General features: G+C 40.4%; 1 protein-coding gene across 6 annotated transcripts in view; it reads right to left on the reverse strand.

Annotated features, from left to right (window-relative positions):
- Nucleotides 1-19,216, reverse strand: part of ACBD5 (acyl-CoA binding domain containing 5) — a gene marked incomplete at its 3' end in the record, with an annotated part of 30,328 nt that overhangs the window by 2,045 nt on the left and 9,067 nt on the right. For 4 of the 6 annotated variants that reach the window (XM_080583342.1, XM_080583345.1, XM_080583341.1 and 1 more), the window contains 7 exons: nucleotides 11,334-11,471; nucleotides 10,136-10,336; nucleotides 9,304-9,410; nucleotides 7,013-7,289; nucleotides 6,001-6,200; nucleotides 4,302-4,352; nucleotides 3,899-4,008 (listed from right to left, as the gene is read on the reverse strand). In XM_080583342.1, coding sequence (XP_080439468.1) covers nucleotides 3,899-4,008; nucleotides 4,302-4,352; nucleotides 6,001-6,200; nucleotides 7,013-7,289; nucleotides 9,304-9,410; nucleotides 10,136-10,336; nucleotides 11,334-11,471 — 1,084 coding nt within the window. Of the gene's footprint in view, nucleotides 1-3,894; nucleotides 4,009-4,301; nucleotides 4,353-6,000; nucleotides 6,201-7,012; nucleotides 7,290-9,303; nucleotides 9,411-10,135; nucleotides 10,337-11,333; nucleotides 11,472-19,216 lie in introns of those variants that run through there. The other 2 variants (XM_080583343.1, XM_080583346.1) reach the window with 1 other exon arrangement.

The following is a 19,216-nucleotide window of genomic DNA, read 5'->3' on the forward strand; positions in this document are numbered from 1 at the left end:
ACGAGAGGATTTTTCATTTATCTAAATATATAAATCAATTAAGGTTACATGTGAATGATTACCAGTGAATGCACCACTGCTTCCAAATACCTGGAAATTTGCCTTCTTGAGTTACAGAACAATCTGCAAGGTGACAGAACTAGCACCACTTACACCAAGGTGTACAAAATACCACTAAGAATTCTCACCTGCAGATGAAATTAATTACTGTTGCCTTCTACAGTACAGAGCATGAGATGAGTTTGTGGTAAAGGAAGATAATAGTGCCTGACCACATCAGTGGTTTGCAATTATGAGCTGTTTTCCAGTGGCTCCAGAAAACATGCCATCAGAATGTTCTAAAATCATGAGCTGAAGCTAAAAACTTCTCAATCATTATTAAAAATGTACTTCTATTTCTGATCTGCTTTTGGAGCGCTTAGCAGTCAGGTTTTCTTTGGTGAGGGCTATGGATGCAAGTACCCAGATTTTCAGCATAAAGTCCCTATAAGGGAGTCAGGGTACGAGGCAGGGTTAGGAGCCAGGCTGACACTTCATAAGAGTCTCAGAGTGAGCTGAGCTGCCCCATTACAGGGGCACGAGCTAGACACAAAACTCGTGCAGGCTGGGGAACGGCTCCTCAGCGCCCGTTCCATGGAACCTGCTCAACTGTGCAGCAGAGGTGTCAGCAGCCATGGCTCCAAGCTCAACGCTGCACTACCTCACCGGGTAGCAGACTCCTGTTTCTGCTCTATGACGGTGTGTATTGTAAAACCCAACGAACGCAGACAGGGGCAATGCATGCACAGCGATTGCCTAAAAGCTTACACACCTTCACAGCACAAGCTGAAACTGGCAATGGGACAACAGAGAAGGAATCTTGTTTTGCAATTCCATTTTATCTCTGAGTGTACTGATCACCTTCTGCCAATGGCTAAAGGAGATGAAACTCCCAGATGGAAAGGTGATGCAGGAACAGTCCATAAATTCTGGCTATGGGAACGTTTCTTCAGAAGCAAAGAGAACACAAAGCTGAAGAACACAAATGTCAGTTGCTTTTGTTCCTGAGATTCATGGATTGTATTAAGATGAGATGAACAAGTCAAAGACTGCCTGGAGCTATACTATCTGTGTCTCCCTCAGAGATACTACTGCTGGTAGCCTGTGGTACGAGTCCTGGTGTTAAGAACTCAAATTTTGATAAACTGTAGAGCATTCAGGAAAGAGCCACAAGAACCACCTCAGGTTTGGAAAACAACTTTAAAACGAGATTCCAGTTGCTCCATCCATTAAGTGTAAAGAAGAATTAAAAGGTGGCCTGGTTATAGCAATAAAGTGCCCATGGACACATCAAGGCCTCTTTGTCAAGTAAATAAAGATCTAGAAAGATCCAATGGATGAAAGCTGAAGTTAGACAAATCCAAACTAAAAATCACGTACCATTTGTTTATTCATTTCAGCTCTGAATCACACGGAGCAATGTCTTAGAAAAGCTGGTGGAATGTGTGTTTTTCTAAGAAATGAATTCTGACTGACCCTGTGAACTGACTCAGAAATAGCTTGCAATTTGTGCTACAGAGGTCAAAAGAGATGATCAAAAAAGGCTTACAGGAACTTCATATTTTATTTTTAAAAAGGAAAAAATGAGAGACAACACATCTCTTCTAAAGCTGTTAGCTAAGCATTAAAGTTCACAGGAACGTCACATAAGATCCTAAAAACAACTGTGTTGATTTTAATGAACTTTTTCCTCGCTGCTGAAATTGAAATCTTCATTTACCAGTGCAGAGGACAAGAAAATGCACAGAACTGCCTAAAAGCCTTAATAGTGAAACCTCTGGGTTTATGAGAAAATGCAAATAACATCCCTATTACCAATGGCAGCTCTGAGACAGGGTACCTCCTGGCAGAGCTGGCAGACTGAAGCCCTTGTGGGCATTATATTATTTACCATCCAATGGGCTGGACTTACAGGGTAGTGATCAGTGGCTGTTTAAATCAGTCCTGTTTAACATCTCCATTTATGCGCTGGATGATGGGGCACAGTGTACCCTCAGCAAGTTCGCAGATGACACAAAACTGGGAGGAGTGGCTGACGTGCCAGAGGGTCGTGCTGCTATCCGGAGGGACCTGGACAAATATCTCCTGGCTGGAGGAACGGGCGGACAGGAACCTCGTGAAGCTCATGGAAAAGAGCAAAGTCCTGCACATGGGGAGGAACAGCCCCAGGCACCAGGACATGCTGGGAGACACCCAGCCGGAAAGCAGCTTTGAGCAAAAGGTGGACACCAAGTTGGATAAGAATCAGCAACGTGCCCTGCATGCAGAGAAGGCCGTTGGTGTCCTGGGCTGCATTAAGAGGAGTGTTGCCAGCAGGTCGAAGGGAGGTGATCCTTCCCTTCTACTTCACACTGCCATGGTAAGGCATGGACATACAGGAGAGAACCCCACAAAGATGATGAAGGGACTGGAGGAAAGGCTGAGGGAGCTGGGACTGTCAGCCTAGAGAAGAGAAGGCTCGGCAGATCTCATCACTTGTGTAAATATCCGAAGGGAGGGTGCAGAGACGACAGAGCCAGGCTCTTTTTAGTGGTGCCCAGTGCCAGGACAAGAGGCAAGGGGCCCAAACTGAAACACAGGAGGGTTCCATCCAAACATCAGAATACACTTTTCACTGTCAGGGTGACCAAGCACTGCCACAGGTTGCCCAGAGGGTATGGAGTCTCCCTCCTTGGAGATATTCAGAAGTGGTCTGGGCACAATTGGATTGTGGCAGGGATTGGACCAGATGATCTCCAGAGGTCTCTCCCAACCTCAACCATTCTCTGATTCTGTGATTTACCATACAAGAGATAACTAGAGCATTAAAACTTTTAATCATTAAAACGTTACAATTTAAGCTGATTCTAGTAAGATCTACACATATGCAGATTCTCTGCAGACTGACAAGAAAAAACTTGCAAGTAAAAGGTAAGAGCACACAAAGTTGAAGTGAGGTGTGAGGTTTAAGTATGTAGCAACTCGACAACATTCACTTGATATTCTGATGCTTAAAAAGTTGAGAAACAGGTAAGATGAGAGTACAACTGTTCTTCAGCTGAAGGAAGTGAAACGAGACATTACAAAAATACCAGAGCGAGTTGCTAGTAAATGTTAAATAATAGGTGACGGATGAGACTCTAACATATTTGACATTTTTCCTCATGGCACGAGGGAGCTAAAGAGTCTAGGCAAGCAGTGACAATGGCTCAGGAAGATATTGGAAGGGAGAGGGTCAAAGAACGTCATGGAGATAACCTCCAAGTTATCCAGCCATAACTTCTCATGTATACTCACTGAAATTATTTATTCTACACCAGACTTCATGGATTTAACCTAAGTTGCCTTTACTGAGCATACCCCATTGAGAGTCAGATTAACCGATACTTACACTTACACTGGGAAGTTGTCAAGGGGGACAAAACTATACATGTCTCTTCCTAGAAGTCCCAGCTAATGCAAGGCACTCCTACTAGCTTCCAGCATTTCTTGCTGAGCATTTGTCTTGGGTTTGTGGGACTAAGACACACACCTTCCTATGATCACCACACCAAGGACTCAACGGTACAATCTGCTTTAGCCTTGTATCTTCAGAGCTATCAGTCACTGACACACAGAATGGAACATTAAGCAAGATGTCCTGAAGCAAAGAACTCAGGCAAACAGGACTTATCAAAGCAATGATCATCTGGCTCCCCGTTTTGATACCGACTTCATGTTTCAGATATACTGTCAAAGACACAGTGCAGGCACATACTCTTGCATTATTCTTATGCCTGAAGGCAGTTTTTAGGTCCTGTCTAAATAACATGATACACTTCATATTGGTCATCAATAGATGAAATAAAGTATATATGACCTATTGAATGCACATCTTTACCTTCGCTTTCTTTGAAGATATACATGCACCAACCACTGGGCAATAAATGGCCATACAACAGCAAAAGCTAAAATACCAGGAGAAATTTCAAAGGGCCACCACGATGGTTTCTAAGGAAAACAGAAGAAATTCCAGTCAGCAATCTGCATGCGCGTATAGAATACCACATGTGTACTTCACCAACACTTCAAATGCTGTAATATCAAGATAGAAAAAATTGGTAAGATCAGAAAAAAGATTCACCCAGCAAATAATCTTTTCAGACAGATTATTTTTTATCCCCTAGTCAAGGAAAAGACTACATGAAAAGCACATACTAAGAAAGCTAGATGTAAAATATTCATCTCTTCTTTTCTCACCATTCACACTCTTTTTTTACAAAAAGAAACATACAGTATTTTACCTTAGCAGAAGAGTCAGGCTGATAATTTGACTGCAGCGTTGCAGATCTTGCCTTTAAATACAAACAAGGAGTGGTAAGTGCCAAAAAGAAAAGTGCAGTTGTAATATTTCTGCTTCACGAAGTGAGAATATTTAGTTCTTCATCGTGTAAAGGCTTTGCAGCCTGTATATGCAACAGTTTGAGGAACAGTCCTTAATGCCTACAATCCTATCCTGAGAAAGGAAGTTTTCCCTTAACTTTGTTAAAGAGTAGAACCAGCCCCCATGCAACCCACCTTTTACCACTTGGTTTCCAACTTAAACTCTCATGCTTCCATTACACTTTATAGCATTTTTATCACATTTCTGGGAGCTAAAATATGAGTCAGTGTCACTGACTGAACCTCTCTACAGCTTTGCAAAGCCCTCCTGCCCAAGTTGTCATCACAACTTCCTCATCTCTGGTCCAGTCCCAGCAGTTACAACCCAGAGGTGAAATCCCAGCAGCCTAATTTGCGTAATTCTTTACACAGTGGGCTGTATAAAGGCAAAAGCCATTCTTTTAGTGTGCTCTGAGCTATAGGTACAGGCATGTCTAGCAGTGTAAGGAAAACGATTACTCTTATAGGCAATACAGAGAACGAGAAATACCAGAAATGCTTCAAGCCTTTCCCACATGCTACTGTGTTGCTTTCACAGAAACAAGTCAGCTTTCTAGGCCTTTCTTAATGAATGTGAGTGTGAACCAGAAGGTTCTTGACCCTGTTTCTACTCAGAAAGGGACAGCAAGCACGGCATGAACTGCTGGGGAAAAATCTTTTACTATTTCTTCATATGCTGCTTTGGTCCAAAAAAAAAATAATAATTAGATCTGTATCCAGACATCAGATCCTTGAAGAGCTGTGATGGAGCAGAATCATGGTTTTAATAAATCCTTTCTCCCTGGCTGCCTTACATTTGGAGTATGTGCATCCCATAGGATACTGCTTGCACAGCTCTCTGGTTCTCAGGTAGCTTGAAATATATCAGCAAGCCAAACACAAGTATTTTTGATTGCCGATTCAACTATATTCACAGCACATTCTATCCTCCCACTTCCACTATTATGTGCACCACTATTTCCATTGAAGAAGGAAGAAAAAGAAACACTACATCAACAAGTATCTAAACTTGCGTAAGACTTCTTTTGCCTACCTTGTACACATGCTGTGAAACTCCAAGAAAGCTGGATTACTTTGCAGGGGAAGAATGCTATGAAAAATCAGCCTGCTAACTGGATAATGAACTCAGAAGAAGTTCTGCCTGCAAATATTTACCAATCTGGAAAATTAAGGTAATCTCACTTGCTCTGAAAATGCTTTGCGATCTCCTGACAAAGACATATGGGATCGTGCATTACTAACATTAACTATGATCTCTTTAGTGACTGCATAACTTGTATTGATAACTACAGCTGAGATTAGTCGGATAACAGAAATCAGTAAAATAATATATGGTTAATTTCTAAGTTAAAATGCATGCTTTTGTTCACAGGTTCACGAATCCTGAGTTGTGCTCCTGAGAGTAGGAACCAATAACAAATTTTAGGTTGAAACAAACTACAGAATATAATCGAAATTTCTTTACAGTTTAAGAAAATATTGTTTGACATTTTAATCTGAAAGCATAAAAATATCCAAGGAAATTTAATAAAAATGTAATCAAAGAACTTCAATGAATACCTGCGATGCTGTAACCGCCTCCAGCATGTGCAGCCTCTGAAGGACATTCTGCATGTCTTCCTGCAGCCGCATCAGCACTACCGCGATCTGTTCATTGAGGCTACCCCTGGGTCCTCTGTCTGATCCCCAGCGCTCTCCATCCCCTCCACTACCCATCTGTCCACCTTGTGAACCGTCGCCTAGCGGCTGAAGTCTGTGCCCTACGTTGAGAGGGGAAAAAACAGATACATAAACCGCAGAATGGGCTACCACCTCTATTGAAATGTTTTTTTGAATGGTTGCTTAATTTTCTTCCACCCAAACTGAGTTCAAAAGCACTGGGAGGTTACTGCAACGTCCTTTGAAAAGTTTCCCTACAGCCTCAGTGTAACAGCATCATTCATTCAACAGCACCAACATTTAGCAAAAACCTATTAACTCACATCCCATTAAGAAAATAAAAGAAAAGAATCTGAAAAGAAAATGAGATCTGCCTTTCTATAAAAGATAGATATGTTTTAAGTTTGGGACGGTCTCCAGTTGGAATACAGAGAACATTGAAACAGAGTGATACCTTTTAACACCTTTCCACAATGCTCCCTGGTTTCAAATGCGACATCGTAGAGGTGTAAATGTATACGCGTTTAAAAAATATATATAACTTGCAAATAAACTCTTCTCATGCATAGATGGGATTTGAAGACTACACTTTTAAGAAGGACATATGCCATAAAAAGCAGCTGGATTTCAAGGTAAGCCAAAACAGAAGCAGCCAATTGACTTATTCAAGATCTCCGTAACACAATAAAATCCTTTTGTAAAGCGTATTATGAATGAAATAAATACTTTGAACACAAAACTGATTGCTACTCACTGGAATTAGGATTTTATTATCTGTTTTTACCATGAAGGACAGAGGCACTGTATAGTATGACTGTCTCACTGGATTATGTTGACCGGTGCTTCTTAGGCACCCATGATGTATGGCAGCGATGAAAACAAATAGAAAAAACAAAAGCTGTGTGCACAGTACCTCTGCTCCTTCTGACACCATAGAAATCCGCTTTTTCTCCACTTTTCTTCTCTTTGTGAGGGCCCCCGTTAGTGGCTTGGCCATCTTCTCCTCCACACTTGACTTCACCTTCTTCTTGAACTGCTCCTTCTACATTATTTCCAAGCTGGAGATTCCCAGAAGTCATGCAAACATGCCTTGGAAGATCCGTATTTTCTAACAGAACACTGTGATCTACATCCAAGAAATGGGATGAACGCTTTAAAGATCCTTTAGTTGATGTGATGATCTCCAAGGGCTACAAATTAACATTAGCAAGTAATTAAATTCTGTAAAATATAACAGTTTACTAATAAAGAGACAATCTCTCTTCTTTCTCTTTAAGAAAATAGTTTGCTCTGCATTAAGGCTTTTAACAGGAGCAGTTGTTTTGCTATAGGATGTGCTTGCATTGTCTAAATGTCCTTTTCAGATTGAAAAGGTTGGATATTCATTTGAGGCAAATGTTCTCAAAACAGTGATAACACTTGGAATTATTTTAGACATTTTCAACGTACAGTAATTCTCAGTAGTCACTACAGTCAAACCTTTAGAAGACCTCAGAATGTTCCATATTCCCTTGAGGCTTTGCCTCCCAGACTGTGAAGAGGTATCCTAACTCAGACTGGAGAGCCACGCTGCCAAAGTCACACACTATTAGCAACGTTGAGCAGGCAGTATTTACACTTACTGCAAAGAAATCACAGCGTATATTATGAACCTATTCAAAAGTGTTTGACGACACCCTGTCCTTTTCACAAAAAAAAAAGATATAGTATTCTACCAACTTTCTTACTCAAAATCTGTGGTACTGCAGCAAGACAAAAATAGATGACACACATTGATCAGGTTGCAATTAGATGTTCTGCAACAGGACTGTCTTAAGGTGGTACAAGCGCCCCTTCTTCAGTGAAACGACAAGCGTTAGCACAACTACATGTTGAAGCAGACTGGGGACTTCAGCTAGCTGAAAAATAACTCCAGGAAAAAGCCAAAATAGCAAAAAGGAGGGGAAAAGAAACTGCTGCCAAAATCCTGTTTGTCAAGTAGCAGTTCATAAGCTTGTATCACCAGAACTGAAGACAGAGTGTTTGCTACATCTTTTGCAATAAAAAGCTGTATTCGTTTTTTTCAGTGAACCTTTTTTTTAGTTTGAATGACTCCATCTGTAGTTCTTCTTCTATATTTATTTACATCTACCCGACTGTTAATTCGTTTGCAGCTAGAACTTTTCTCATTCAGGTTGGGAAATTCTGACACATAGCCACCTACTTCAATTAAAGAGTCTCAAACAAGCTCAAACAACACACAAGACAATTGGGAAATCACCTACATAAAAGACAGCTTGCAGCACTTCTACCAAATCACCCTTTGTCAATATGCTTCATTGTTGGGTAAAATTTTGATTTGCTAAAAGGAACTCTCCAGATCCTCAGGAAAAAGATGGACAAGAAAATGATGCAATATTGCAGTGCTTGCAAGTCTTTCTGATCCCATGCATCATTCACGTATCTCTCCCCAGAACCAGCAAACTAGGTGTTTGAGCACAAAGTCCATGCTTAAACTGGACAGGAAGCATGCTTAAACTTCATAGGAAGGTGATCCAAATCAGGAATTCATCTAAGACCACGGTTAATACAATGAACACTACAGTGAAAACTAAGCCAGTGCAGTTGGTGCCGAGCTTTTACATGAAAATCAAAGTTGTATATTATGGCTGAAGGGAGTACAAGAGCACCTGGAACTCATCATCATCTCCCACTTCTCTAGACCTAGGTCACTTTCTGCTACTGGCCTACAGGCCACCTGCTTAGACTTATTCTTTACTTATTCTAAGAAACAAATGCAGGATTTATCAGGCCAGAAAAAAAAAGAGAACAAAAACCCACACGATTACAAAGATACTTCCTGGTTCTGAGGGATAGCAAGATTCCGATCCCTACATATGTAATGAGACACAAAATTGATCGTGGACACAACCCTTACTTTCTTTGTACTGTTGTTTTTGACAGTTTTTTCTTTGAAGTATTGTTTTTATTACCTTCCCCTCACAAAAATTCACAAAGGGAAAAATTTTGAAACTTTTAATCAGTGGTAACCATGTTGTAAAAGATCAACACAAACAACAAAAAATGACAGTCCAAATAAGAGAAAAGTATGTGTGAGTTATTTGATTCACCTCTGTATACATCCAAGTTCACCTGACAGCTAGAAACCTACTTTAAAACAGCCATACCACCTTCAAAATATGCCTAGGGATACTAAGCCCTTACCTCTTCTAGTCCAAGTTGCTCCATAGAGTCACAATAAACTTCGCTGTCTGAATCACTGGTTAAGTGCTGAGTTCCAGAGACCTCTTCAGTATTCTCCTCATTTCCACCTGTATGTAAAGGAAGTAAGTACACTTGCTTTGTAAATGTGAGCCAATCAGGCAAAGAGTAAAGCAATGAGTTATGATATCTAGGCAAACTTCAACTCATTCCTCTTTCATCTGCTTTTGTCATCTTGAAGTCAGGTTAAGAATAAAGATGTTACATTAATATAGGAATTATACAAAACTTTTGCTAACGGGAAAACCCAAACATCATACTTATTTCCACGTTATATGGTGAAAATTTTAACTGTAGTTTGGTCATTCTACTCTCCTTCCTAATCTCAATATAAAGCAGTTTTGCCCGAAGTTATCAATTGGTTTTAGAGTGATAGATTCACACATCAGTTTCAACTGGCATTTATAATATGTTCTGCCTTTGGGAACGACAAATACTGTTATTAGTGATTTTCATTTCATTACAAATTAGATTTCAAATGCCAATAGTCTTTTACATAGATAGCACAATGATTTCAAAATAAAATAATTGTATTTCTGTATGTTTGAGCCTCTCTCTCTCTGTGAATTGACCTCTCTTCTGTAAAAGATCTTCAAAGACAGCCTTATTTAAACTGCTATTAAATTTGATTAATTTTTAATATTCTTTCTTCAAGCTTGTGCAACTGAAAGACACCCCTGCTAGTCTCTGAATCCCAGGATTAAGCATGCAAGAGAAGAAATGTTTTCCAAGAAAAACATATGCAAATTAGAACACAATCTTGCAAGGAGAATACCTTGGTGAGCACTGTTATTAGTTATTTCAGGGCTTGGCTCTATTTTCTTTATTTCTTCCTCTGTGTTCAAGCCATTCAGGGCAGATTTGGTCTGGATGCCATTCTGCAGATCCGGAATAAAGCCATCCTTGTAACAGCCATTAGCAACAATACTTTCCAAATCCTTTGCAGCTGCTGATTCTGTTTTCACACTCTTATAATCTGTAAAAGAACAGGAAAAGCTTGCAAATACAAAGCAAGGTACATAATAGCTCAAAACATATTCCTTAAAGTCGCTAACTTTCTAATGGACTAAATGCATAATGTACACACAGAACAAAATACGACAACGCCCCTAGATTCACATTCTCCGGGACTGTTCTGTTCAAAACGTACTAATATAAAATTTTAATTTGCATAAACAGAAGATGACATTTAAAACGTAAGTAAGACAATCCACTGTAGGTCCCTCTGATAAATTAAATAATTAGCCTAATGTCCCTGGAGGAAAAAAAAAAGCTGCTTAGAACTTTAAACGTGTAATTTAATTTGGCTTTCACTTGACATTGGTACTTCTCAAAACTCTTTAAGAACTCCCTAAATAAATGTCATTGCAAGTTCTGTTTTATTTTCTCTGAAGAGAAGAAATGTGATTTTCAATTCTACTGTTACAGCCCATGTAGCCATTCACAGCTCTTACATACAACACTCGCAACAAAAAGGAAAACAATAGGGGGTATCCTTTCAGCTTTTACAAAACACACTAACATACCTTGGTAGCCGAGTCAAAAATATATATGGCATAGCTCACAAATTTGTCCTAGTTCTTAATCTCATAACACAGGTTGAGATGTTGCCATTTCTTACACATGCATTTACAGTTATTTGCATAACATTCTATTGAAGAAGTACAGTGAGAAGTAGAGTTCATGATCCTTTGGCATTTTCTAACACTTACATGGTTAAAAAAAACTTTGGAAGAATCACAGAATGGTTGAGGTTAGAAGGGACCTCTGGAGGCCATCTGGTCCAACCCCCTGCTCAGGGCCACCTAGAGCAAGTTGCCCAGGACCATGTCCAAGCGGCTTTTGAAGATCTCCAAAGAGGGAGACTCCACAGCCTCTCTGGGCAACCTGTGCCAGTACTCAGTCACCTGCACAGTAAAGAAGCACTTCCTGAAGCTTCCAAGAACCATCTGGTCCAAGTGCAGAAAACGTACCTTTCACATTTTGCTGGAGTTCTTTTTCTTCCTCTTCACGAAGCCCTTCTTCTTCTGATTCTGCTCCACTATCGCTACTTTCAGCTTTGCCATTCACAGCCTTTATATTTGGAGTGGAATTCATGACGTTACTCAGGTCTAAGAGAACATTCAAAGAGAAAAAAAATACATATTTTAAAAGAAACAAACATACAGCCTCCCCTGCCCCCACCCCCCCAAAAAAATCAGGTAATGGTTCTACAAAAGCATTTCCACATTAGAAGACGTACCAAATAATGCCAGCTTTATTTCTGTAAGCTCTTCCTTAATTGTTTTAATGTTTCTCCTTTGTGGCTCACCACAGAATGCCTGACTACTAATGAACAATTCTGAGGAAGCCTACTGGAAACAGACAGCAAGTTACTTTCACTAAAGGCCTCACACCAAGACGTTTATCTGTATTTATGGCACAAATATGGTATAGCCGCAATAACATTTTATCTAGGACTGCGATGGACATTTTCATTTAAATCTAGAAGTCAACATTTTATGGAAGTTCCCTATTGGGCTGAAATGCTTCAAAATTCCTCTCACTGCAAAGGCAAACGTTGAAACATTCTGTTCAGTTCTGCGAGCAACAGGATCCTGTGGAAGGGAAATATAACATCCCATTCATCTTCGCCCCCAGTGATTTAAGCAAACACAAAATGTGGTAATAAAGTTTATAGAGATCTTTATCTAGCAAAGCATGCATGGAAATAAGTGCACTGATTTCAGTGAAAAAGATAATGAAATAAATCAGAGGGCTGGAGCACCTCTCCTATGAAGAAAGGCTGAGAGAGCTGGGGATGTTCAGCCTGGAGAAGAGAAGGCTCTGGGGAGACCTTAGAGCTGCCTTCCAGTACTTAAAGGGGGCTTATAAACAAGATGGAGAGCAACTTTTTCTCGGGCAGATAATGACAGGACAAGGCAGAATGGTTTTAAACTAAAAGATGGGAGATTTAGATTAGATGTCAGGAGGAAATTCTTCACTCAGCGGGTGGTGAGGCACTGGCACAGGCTGCCCAGAGAAGCTGTGGATGCCCCATCCCTGGAGGTGTCAAGGCCAGGCTGGATGGGGCTTTGGGCAACCTGGTCTGGTGGGAGGTGTCCCTGCCCATGGCAGGGGGTTGGGACTGGATGGGCTTTCAGGTCCCTTCAAACCCAAAACATTCTGTGATTCTTTGAAATATGCGGCTCGTGTTTGCTTGTCTAATTACACACGTATCTAAAAAAGCAAATCTTGACGAAGTAACTGCTAAGGCTTTGTTTTCCGTCTCTGTGATCACTCCAAGGATCACAAACAATTTACTCACTGTACAACGTACTGCAAGGCAAAGATTCCTCCAGAAAAAAAAAAAACAGAGAATTTAAGGGACATTTCTACCACCTTCTGAAAAAAAATACAGCTAAATACATATTGATGATTTAAACCTCGTACATCAGCACAGAGCAATTAAAGTGCAAAGCGGACACAGTTAGGAGACACACATTTTACGCATTGACCACAAGGCCAGATTCTGCCTGTTTTAATTGTTACCGTAGCACTCCATTTGCATAATTTTTACATTCCCTTGTCAGAACCTTGAAAGATTAATTCTTACATTTAGGCTTAACATCAAACGGCAAAATAACACCCAATTATACTGGAGCTGCCCAACCAGCTCTGCTACTTTCCTTGCTGTATGGTAATTTAGGGCTAAGGTTTTTCTACTTGAATCTCGCCATGAAGAAGCAGGCTGCCTTCCCACGTTCCTCTAGTTCCAAAGCTTAGCCATACTGCTTAAAAAAAAAGGCAGAATAACTTTACTTTTTATCCAAACATAATGAGTATGTTAAATATCCTGTTCACCTTAGTCTTACTGTGAAATAAGGCTTCTGGGTGCACCCTGCATCCCTGTTTTGGATTGATTTAATCCAACTTTTATCTGAAGACTAAAAAATAAGTTTATTTGTCGTGAAAAAAGAACTAGAAAAGCTATTGCCTATTTTGTAGACTGCAAGAATATATGGTCATTTTCTCCTCACTGCAGAGAACATTTGCAAGAAAATGAGTTTCACAGAAGGAAAATCCCAACATATTTACAGTTTGTTTCTCATAGATGTTTCTCTTATTGTGAAACTCAGTTCTAGAGGTGTTTTTGTGAGAAGAAACAGTGGGAGAAGGATAATGCAACAGTTATGTCCTTTGAAGCACGAAGAGTAAGCAGAGCCCCAGCCCCCTTGCAATGTGAAGCGGGCACCACCTTTCCCTTTGAAATACAAAGGGGTGGAGGCCGAGACATCCAAGTGCCTTACCCAGCCGTGGGAGTAAACGGGAAAGACAAGACTTGGAGACACGTTTAGCTGTAAAGGCAGGCAACTACAACTGTAAACCTCCTTACCCTACTCGAGATATTGTAAAAAGCCCCAACCATGCCGTAAACATATTTTGTAAGATTTACTTTTTTTCTTTTTGAAGATGTCTTTGAACATGCAAACACATTTTCTCTGTACTCAGTCTCAGCAAGATTATTCACTCGGGAAAACTTCCGAGTGATGCATTGCACATATTTAAATAAATAAGTGGAGAAAAGTATTGGGAATAATGGTACCATGCCATGAACACCCAAATATCTGAAACCCATCAGGATCACACTTCTCCTACACAGTCATTCGTAGCAACAGTGCTCCTTAAGGAGACATGGCTTTGCTGCTGGCTCCGAAGAACACAAGGCATTGTACAGGCATGGCGATGCTGAAATACTGTCCTTGATCTTGTATTTTTCCCCAGGAATACAAAATATTTTTCCTATCCTCACTAAGTCCATCCCCAAATGTTTCTACTGCACAAAACCAGCACCGTTTGCTGCAGTCCCCCTGTTACTCCGAGTACCTGCTATGAAACCAGCAGTGATGACTAACACAGGGTGATAGCATCAAAGCCTAATCCGAGCCAACTAGCAGTGACTTCTCCAGTCCTTGGTGGTAAGTTAACAGCTGCTCCCTAGGGAATGTGTCTTTTAATGTGAATACTAAGATTCAAGCGAGCTTTTACATTTCTGTGCTATTTTTATTACTCTGTTCAGCACAACACAGTATGCTCACACAAGTCATGCAGACTTTCATTCTGTGTAAATACCAGTGACCAGGATGGACGCAATAGCGGATGAAACATATAAAACATTTAACGATGAAAGCATATGCTGGTATTTTAATGATTACTACGTGTATTTGTAAAATGGTGTATCTTTACTATCAGCTCGATAGCAGCAAAATCTGCCACCAAAAGATTATTTACATGAGCTATACTTGTAACGACTTATTTAGGGACCACTTTGCACTGCTATGTTTGTGTCAGTTCCAGCTCTGTCAAAATTTGTGTCAAGTCTCCCTGAGACGTGCATGTACATACGCTATACTAAGTCATTTTGATAACCAGTTAACTAGAATTGCTTTCTTGCCATCAGAACCTTTCATGCTTGTCACTGATTGAGGTAGGCTCCCAGCTTCAATTCCAAGTTTACACAAGTAGGTTTTGCCATTTCCCCTTCACTGAGTTACGCAAATCTCCACCTTCTTTTTGAAACTGATGTATCCTCATACTGTATTACTGCAAGGGGTGATCGCTTGCCATGGGAAAGGAGTACATGCCAGGGTTCATTTATGTTTTAGAAACCCTCCTGCTATTTGTCCTTTCATTCTGTCTCTCCAGCCAAAAAGTCTTTGAACAGTCTACGAATCAGGAACTACTGACTTGACATCAGAACGGAGGTTATAAGCAGTATTTCAACACCTGGTTCAATATATCAGAGCACAGATATACATCTTTGCTCGGCTACAGCTGCAATGCCTGACATAGCCCATGCTCAGCCTGGATCCCTATGCAAGACTCCACCACCTTCAGGTTTGGGTTCGCTTAAATAACACATTTTAAAATAAATAATGGGTATCTGCTAGCCCTGCTTATCTTGACTAAGAAGCACTCAGATGAGCAGTTCAGAGGATAGACTGCTGAGAGTGATGCCTTCTGAAAGTTTCATTTGTTGTTTGTTTGTTTTTTTCCTCCCTGAGGGGAAACAGAAAGGGCAGGAGGTACATGCAAGCATCTGGGAGCAATAAGTTCTTCAGCTAGAAGAGTTTTATACCCCTCATTTCCTTCCATGCTTTCTAGTATACCACACTACAAAGAAAATTTGCAGGGGCCCAGGGTACTCTATAACATCTGTTCTACAACACACAAATGAGCTGCCATCACAAATAAAGAGATTTTAGAAGGGCACACCAAAAAACAGACAGAAAAATATAAAATCCCTTAGGTTAACTACCATTGTTTTATCACTTTTAATTTTAAATGCATTAAGATCTTTGAAAAAAGTATTCCCTACGCACAGAGATCTTGGCAATCAGATTTTCTTCTATATATTACTCCTTTTATTTAGTCTTCCTGAACTTTACTATAACAGGGAAAAAAGACTCTCCTTTTTCTTTTTAATATTTTCCAGAAGACTACAGCCATGTTTTTTCCACACTTCTCTCTGCTTATATGCTTCTCAAGCTGTTACATGCAAATAGATGCCACTTTATTTCAAAAGACAAAGTAATCAGCAATAGTCATGTCTTTATTCACAATTTATAAACAGCAAAACAATAATTTGTGGATAAGAACAAGCATGAAGAGCAGCTTCTTAGACATTAATATTAACTTGCAAGAATGGCATTTGGGGTTACTGACTTAGTCATCCTGGACCTTTGCACTTTTTTTTCTGTTCAATATCAACGGAGATCATCTCCATTCTTATCACTGGTAGCTATTCCCCTGAAAATTCACAACATCTTCCACATAAAAATAAGGCTGAGGTTTTTTGGATTGACTTGGATATGTTTCTCTTCTCCCCGCTACCCCACGACTTCTGCCAGTAGAGACAACCTGCCTGGGATTTCCTGAAAGAGATCAGCCCAGCGAGAACAGCAGCTGACCCGCGGGCATTCCCAGCACCAGCAGGTAGTTCCACATAGGCCACCAGACAGCCAGAACACAAGGCCACCAAGCACACGCGGATCAGTTACATGGTGTCTGTGCAGCGAGACCAGTGGATCTGGGCCAACTTACAGTCAACACCTTAGCAAATGATCACGTGTAAGAATGAACACGAAGAACAGCTGCTTCGTAAGTATTTATAGCAACTCGCAAGAGCCATAAGATCATTCCAGGATCCGGGATGTCTCCATGTCTGGTACTACGTCCCTCAGGAAGAATGAGCAGGGCTTGCTACATTCTCTTCTGTGTGGAAGAGATACAGTCAATATGTGGAACTTGTGCTTTGTGTGGAAAGTAAAGAGGAGTTCTATGTACTGGTGTGGTAATATATACAAGTACACAGTTCCTGCCCCAGGAACTGCAACAAAACATGCGCATCACAAAGTCAAAACCCCCCTAAAAGAAACTGAGTTACGCTTGAAAGCAACAGAGAAACAAATTGCTGGGTCACCTATAGTCCAGAAACTCTGGTCAATAGTAACGTAGCCTTAATCAAAAATTGTTCTGTCTTGTACAAGAAAAAACAAACAGGAAATAAGATTATATGCCCCTGGAACCTACTCCAACCCTACCAACTGAACAGCTTTTTACAGTGCCTCATAGATAACACAGATAGCTTTTCCATGCATCTTTGAGACTATGATTAAAATCATTATTTTTCCAACAGCAAAGTTATGCATAGAACACTAACGCATTCCCAATCGGCACTTTTCTGTGAACAATCAAGATATGACTACCTACATCTGGTATTTACCAGCCTTCCAAACCTCTGGCTACTTTTTCTTCTTTGTAGATCACAGCTGTGAGAAATCTAGACCTTCATTCTCTCATCACACGATTTTAACTGTAAGTCAGATATCTATAATGTGAGACACCAACATTTTACAGAAAGTGGGTACATCTACTAGGTTTTTTTTTTTTTTTTATTATTGACAGAACCTGAAGAGCTTTTGACAACTCCTTTTCTCTTTTGCAGTGAGCTGGTCTGAATAGAGGAAAGAGTACAGATCCAACAACCAATTACGCACAAAGACTACTACCGTTGACTCAACCCAGCATGAAACAGAATACAGCCAGGTATGTCTTTGTGTAAGACAATTTCTCTCATCTATCTCTACTTTAAAATAAAAAAAAAAAGTTTTATTTTTACATTTTAACATTTGAACATTCTGCTGCTCACCCAGTGCTGATGTGTAATCTCTACTGCTTTGTGTAGGAGTGAAGCTGTTGATATAGTCAAGGTTTTATCTATACTTATGTTCTACTGTAGTTTCCAACTTTGTTAGAGAACACAGGCATAAAACTATCAGTATGAAGTCAAAACCACAAAGTAGGCCCAGATTTGGATTGTAAAGCCTGAAGTATATATTGCAATAGGACAAGCTGCTACTTGTTGGGACTCTCTTCACTGACTTTGGCAGTTTCTGGCCCAGCCCTTAATCCTGCAATAATCCCACCCTGGAACACAACAGAGAATATTCTAGATGCTTCTGAGACTATTAAACTAATGAGACAGCAACAACAATATTTGTAAAATAAGATTCACACTAGCCTCCCTGAACATGAACTATAACCTTCACAGAGTGGTTAAGGTTGGCTGGAGGTCACCTAGTCCAAACCACCTGCTCAAGCAAGGCCACCTACATACAGCAGGTTGTCCAGGTCCACGTCCAGGCAGCTTCTGAATGTCTCCAAAGAAGGAGACTCCACGACCTCTCTGGGCAACCTGAGCAAAAGCTTTGTCACCTGCGCAGTAAAGAACTGCTTACCGATATTTAGTTGGAACCTGGATTATAGCTGTTAGGATATCACAGGAAACTGGAAGAGGAGAGAATGTTTAAAGCTCAGAACTGAGCTTATAAAGCAAACACAGGGTGTTTCACATGAAACCCACACACAAGCAGAAAACCATACCACCAAATGCTTTGATACAAAGCAAAGATGTTGAAAAAGAGATGAAAAGCTCTTTGAATATGAGTAGTTTCTCTTTTCAAGTAGCTGCATTTTCTCAATCTGTAGAAGTACAGTTGGAAAATATACTGCATTTAGAGCTAGAATAAGTGTTTCCAACAAGAAGTAATAATTTAGAACAGACTTTTTTTTTTAAGTGCCACCCTCCCTCCACCCCCAAGCTTACCTACATCCTGCAGTAACTATTGCCTTTAAAACAGAAGCGTTGGAACGTACTTGCTTGTTCTAGAAGAATGCAGACATCAGTGAATATTAAAAAAAAAAAAAACTAGCTCATGTCCAAGCAAATTCTATCTGCCTGCGAAACAGACTAACTTCTGCCACTCACACAAGCTGCTACTGAAGTGGTGCCTTGTATGGGCTCCCAGCACAAAATACTGCTCTGCAATCAGCACTGCCCAAAACCAGCGTATGTGGCAGTACAAGTAGGAGTCCCCTTGCTTCATCAGGGCTTCATCTGGTGGAGTTGCAATACAGCTGGGAGCAAAGGTCTCAGGAGAGAAACACTCAGGATGACAAAAGTTAGAAGTATTATGATGCTGAAACTTTCCTGTCTCCACAGTGCATAACTTGGCATTACTGAAGGCACCTTCTAGTCTTCAGAAAGGTTTACAAAGAGTAGTACTGCTCAGCATAAAGGCGGAAGGTCTTTATTTAGTAGGACTTTAAAAACAGACAAATGCCTTGGTCACAAAATGGAAAGAGTACACAGGAAAATTCTACTGAAGAACTTGTGAACAAATTCCAGTTAGTTCACGCAGCTGTTGAGATGCCTTAGTGCTGGCTTGTCAGGTAGGGCTTTTCCTTGTCCCCTTTGGATTTACTCACATTCAGAATAAAGACAACAACACACACTCTCAAGGAAACATTTGGA

The sequence above is a fragment of the Anser brachyrhynchus genome (assembly GCF_964034855.1).
Source record: "Anser brachyrhynchus genome assembly, chromosome: 2".
Taxonomy (NCBI): Eukaryota; Metazoa; Chordata; class Aves; order Anseriformes; family Anatidae; genus Anser; species Anser brachyrhynchus.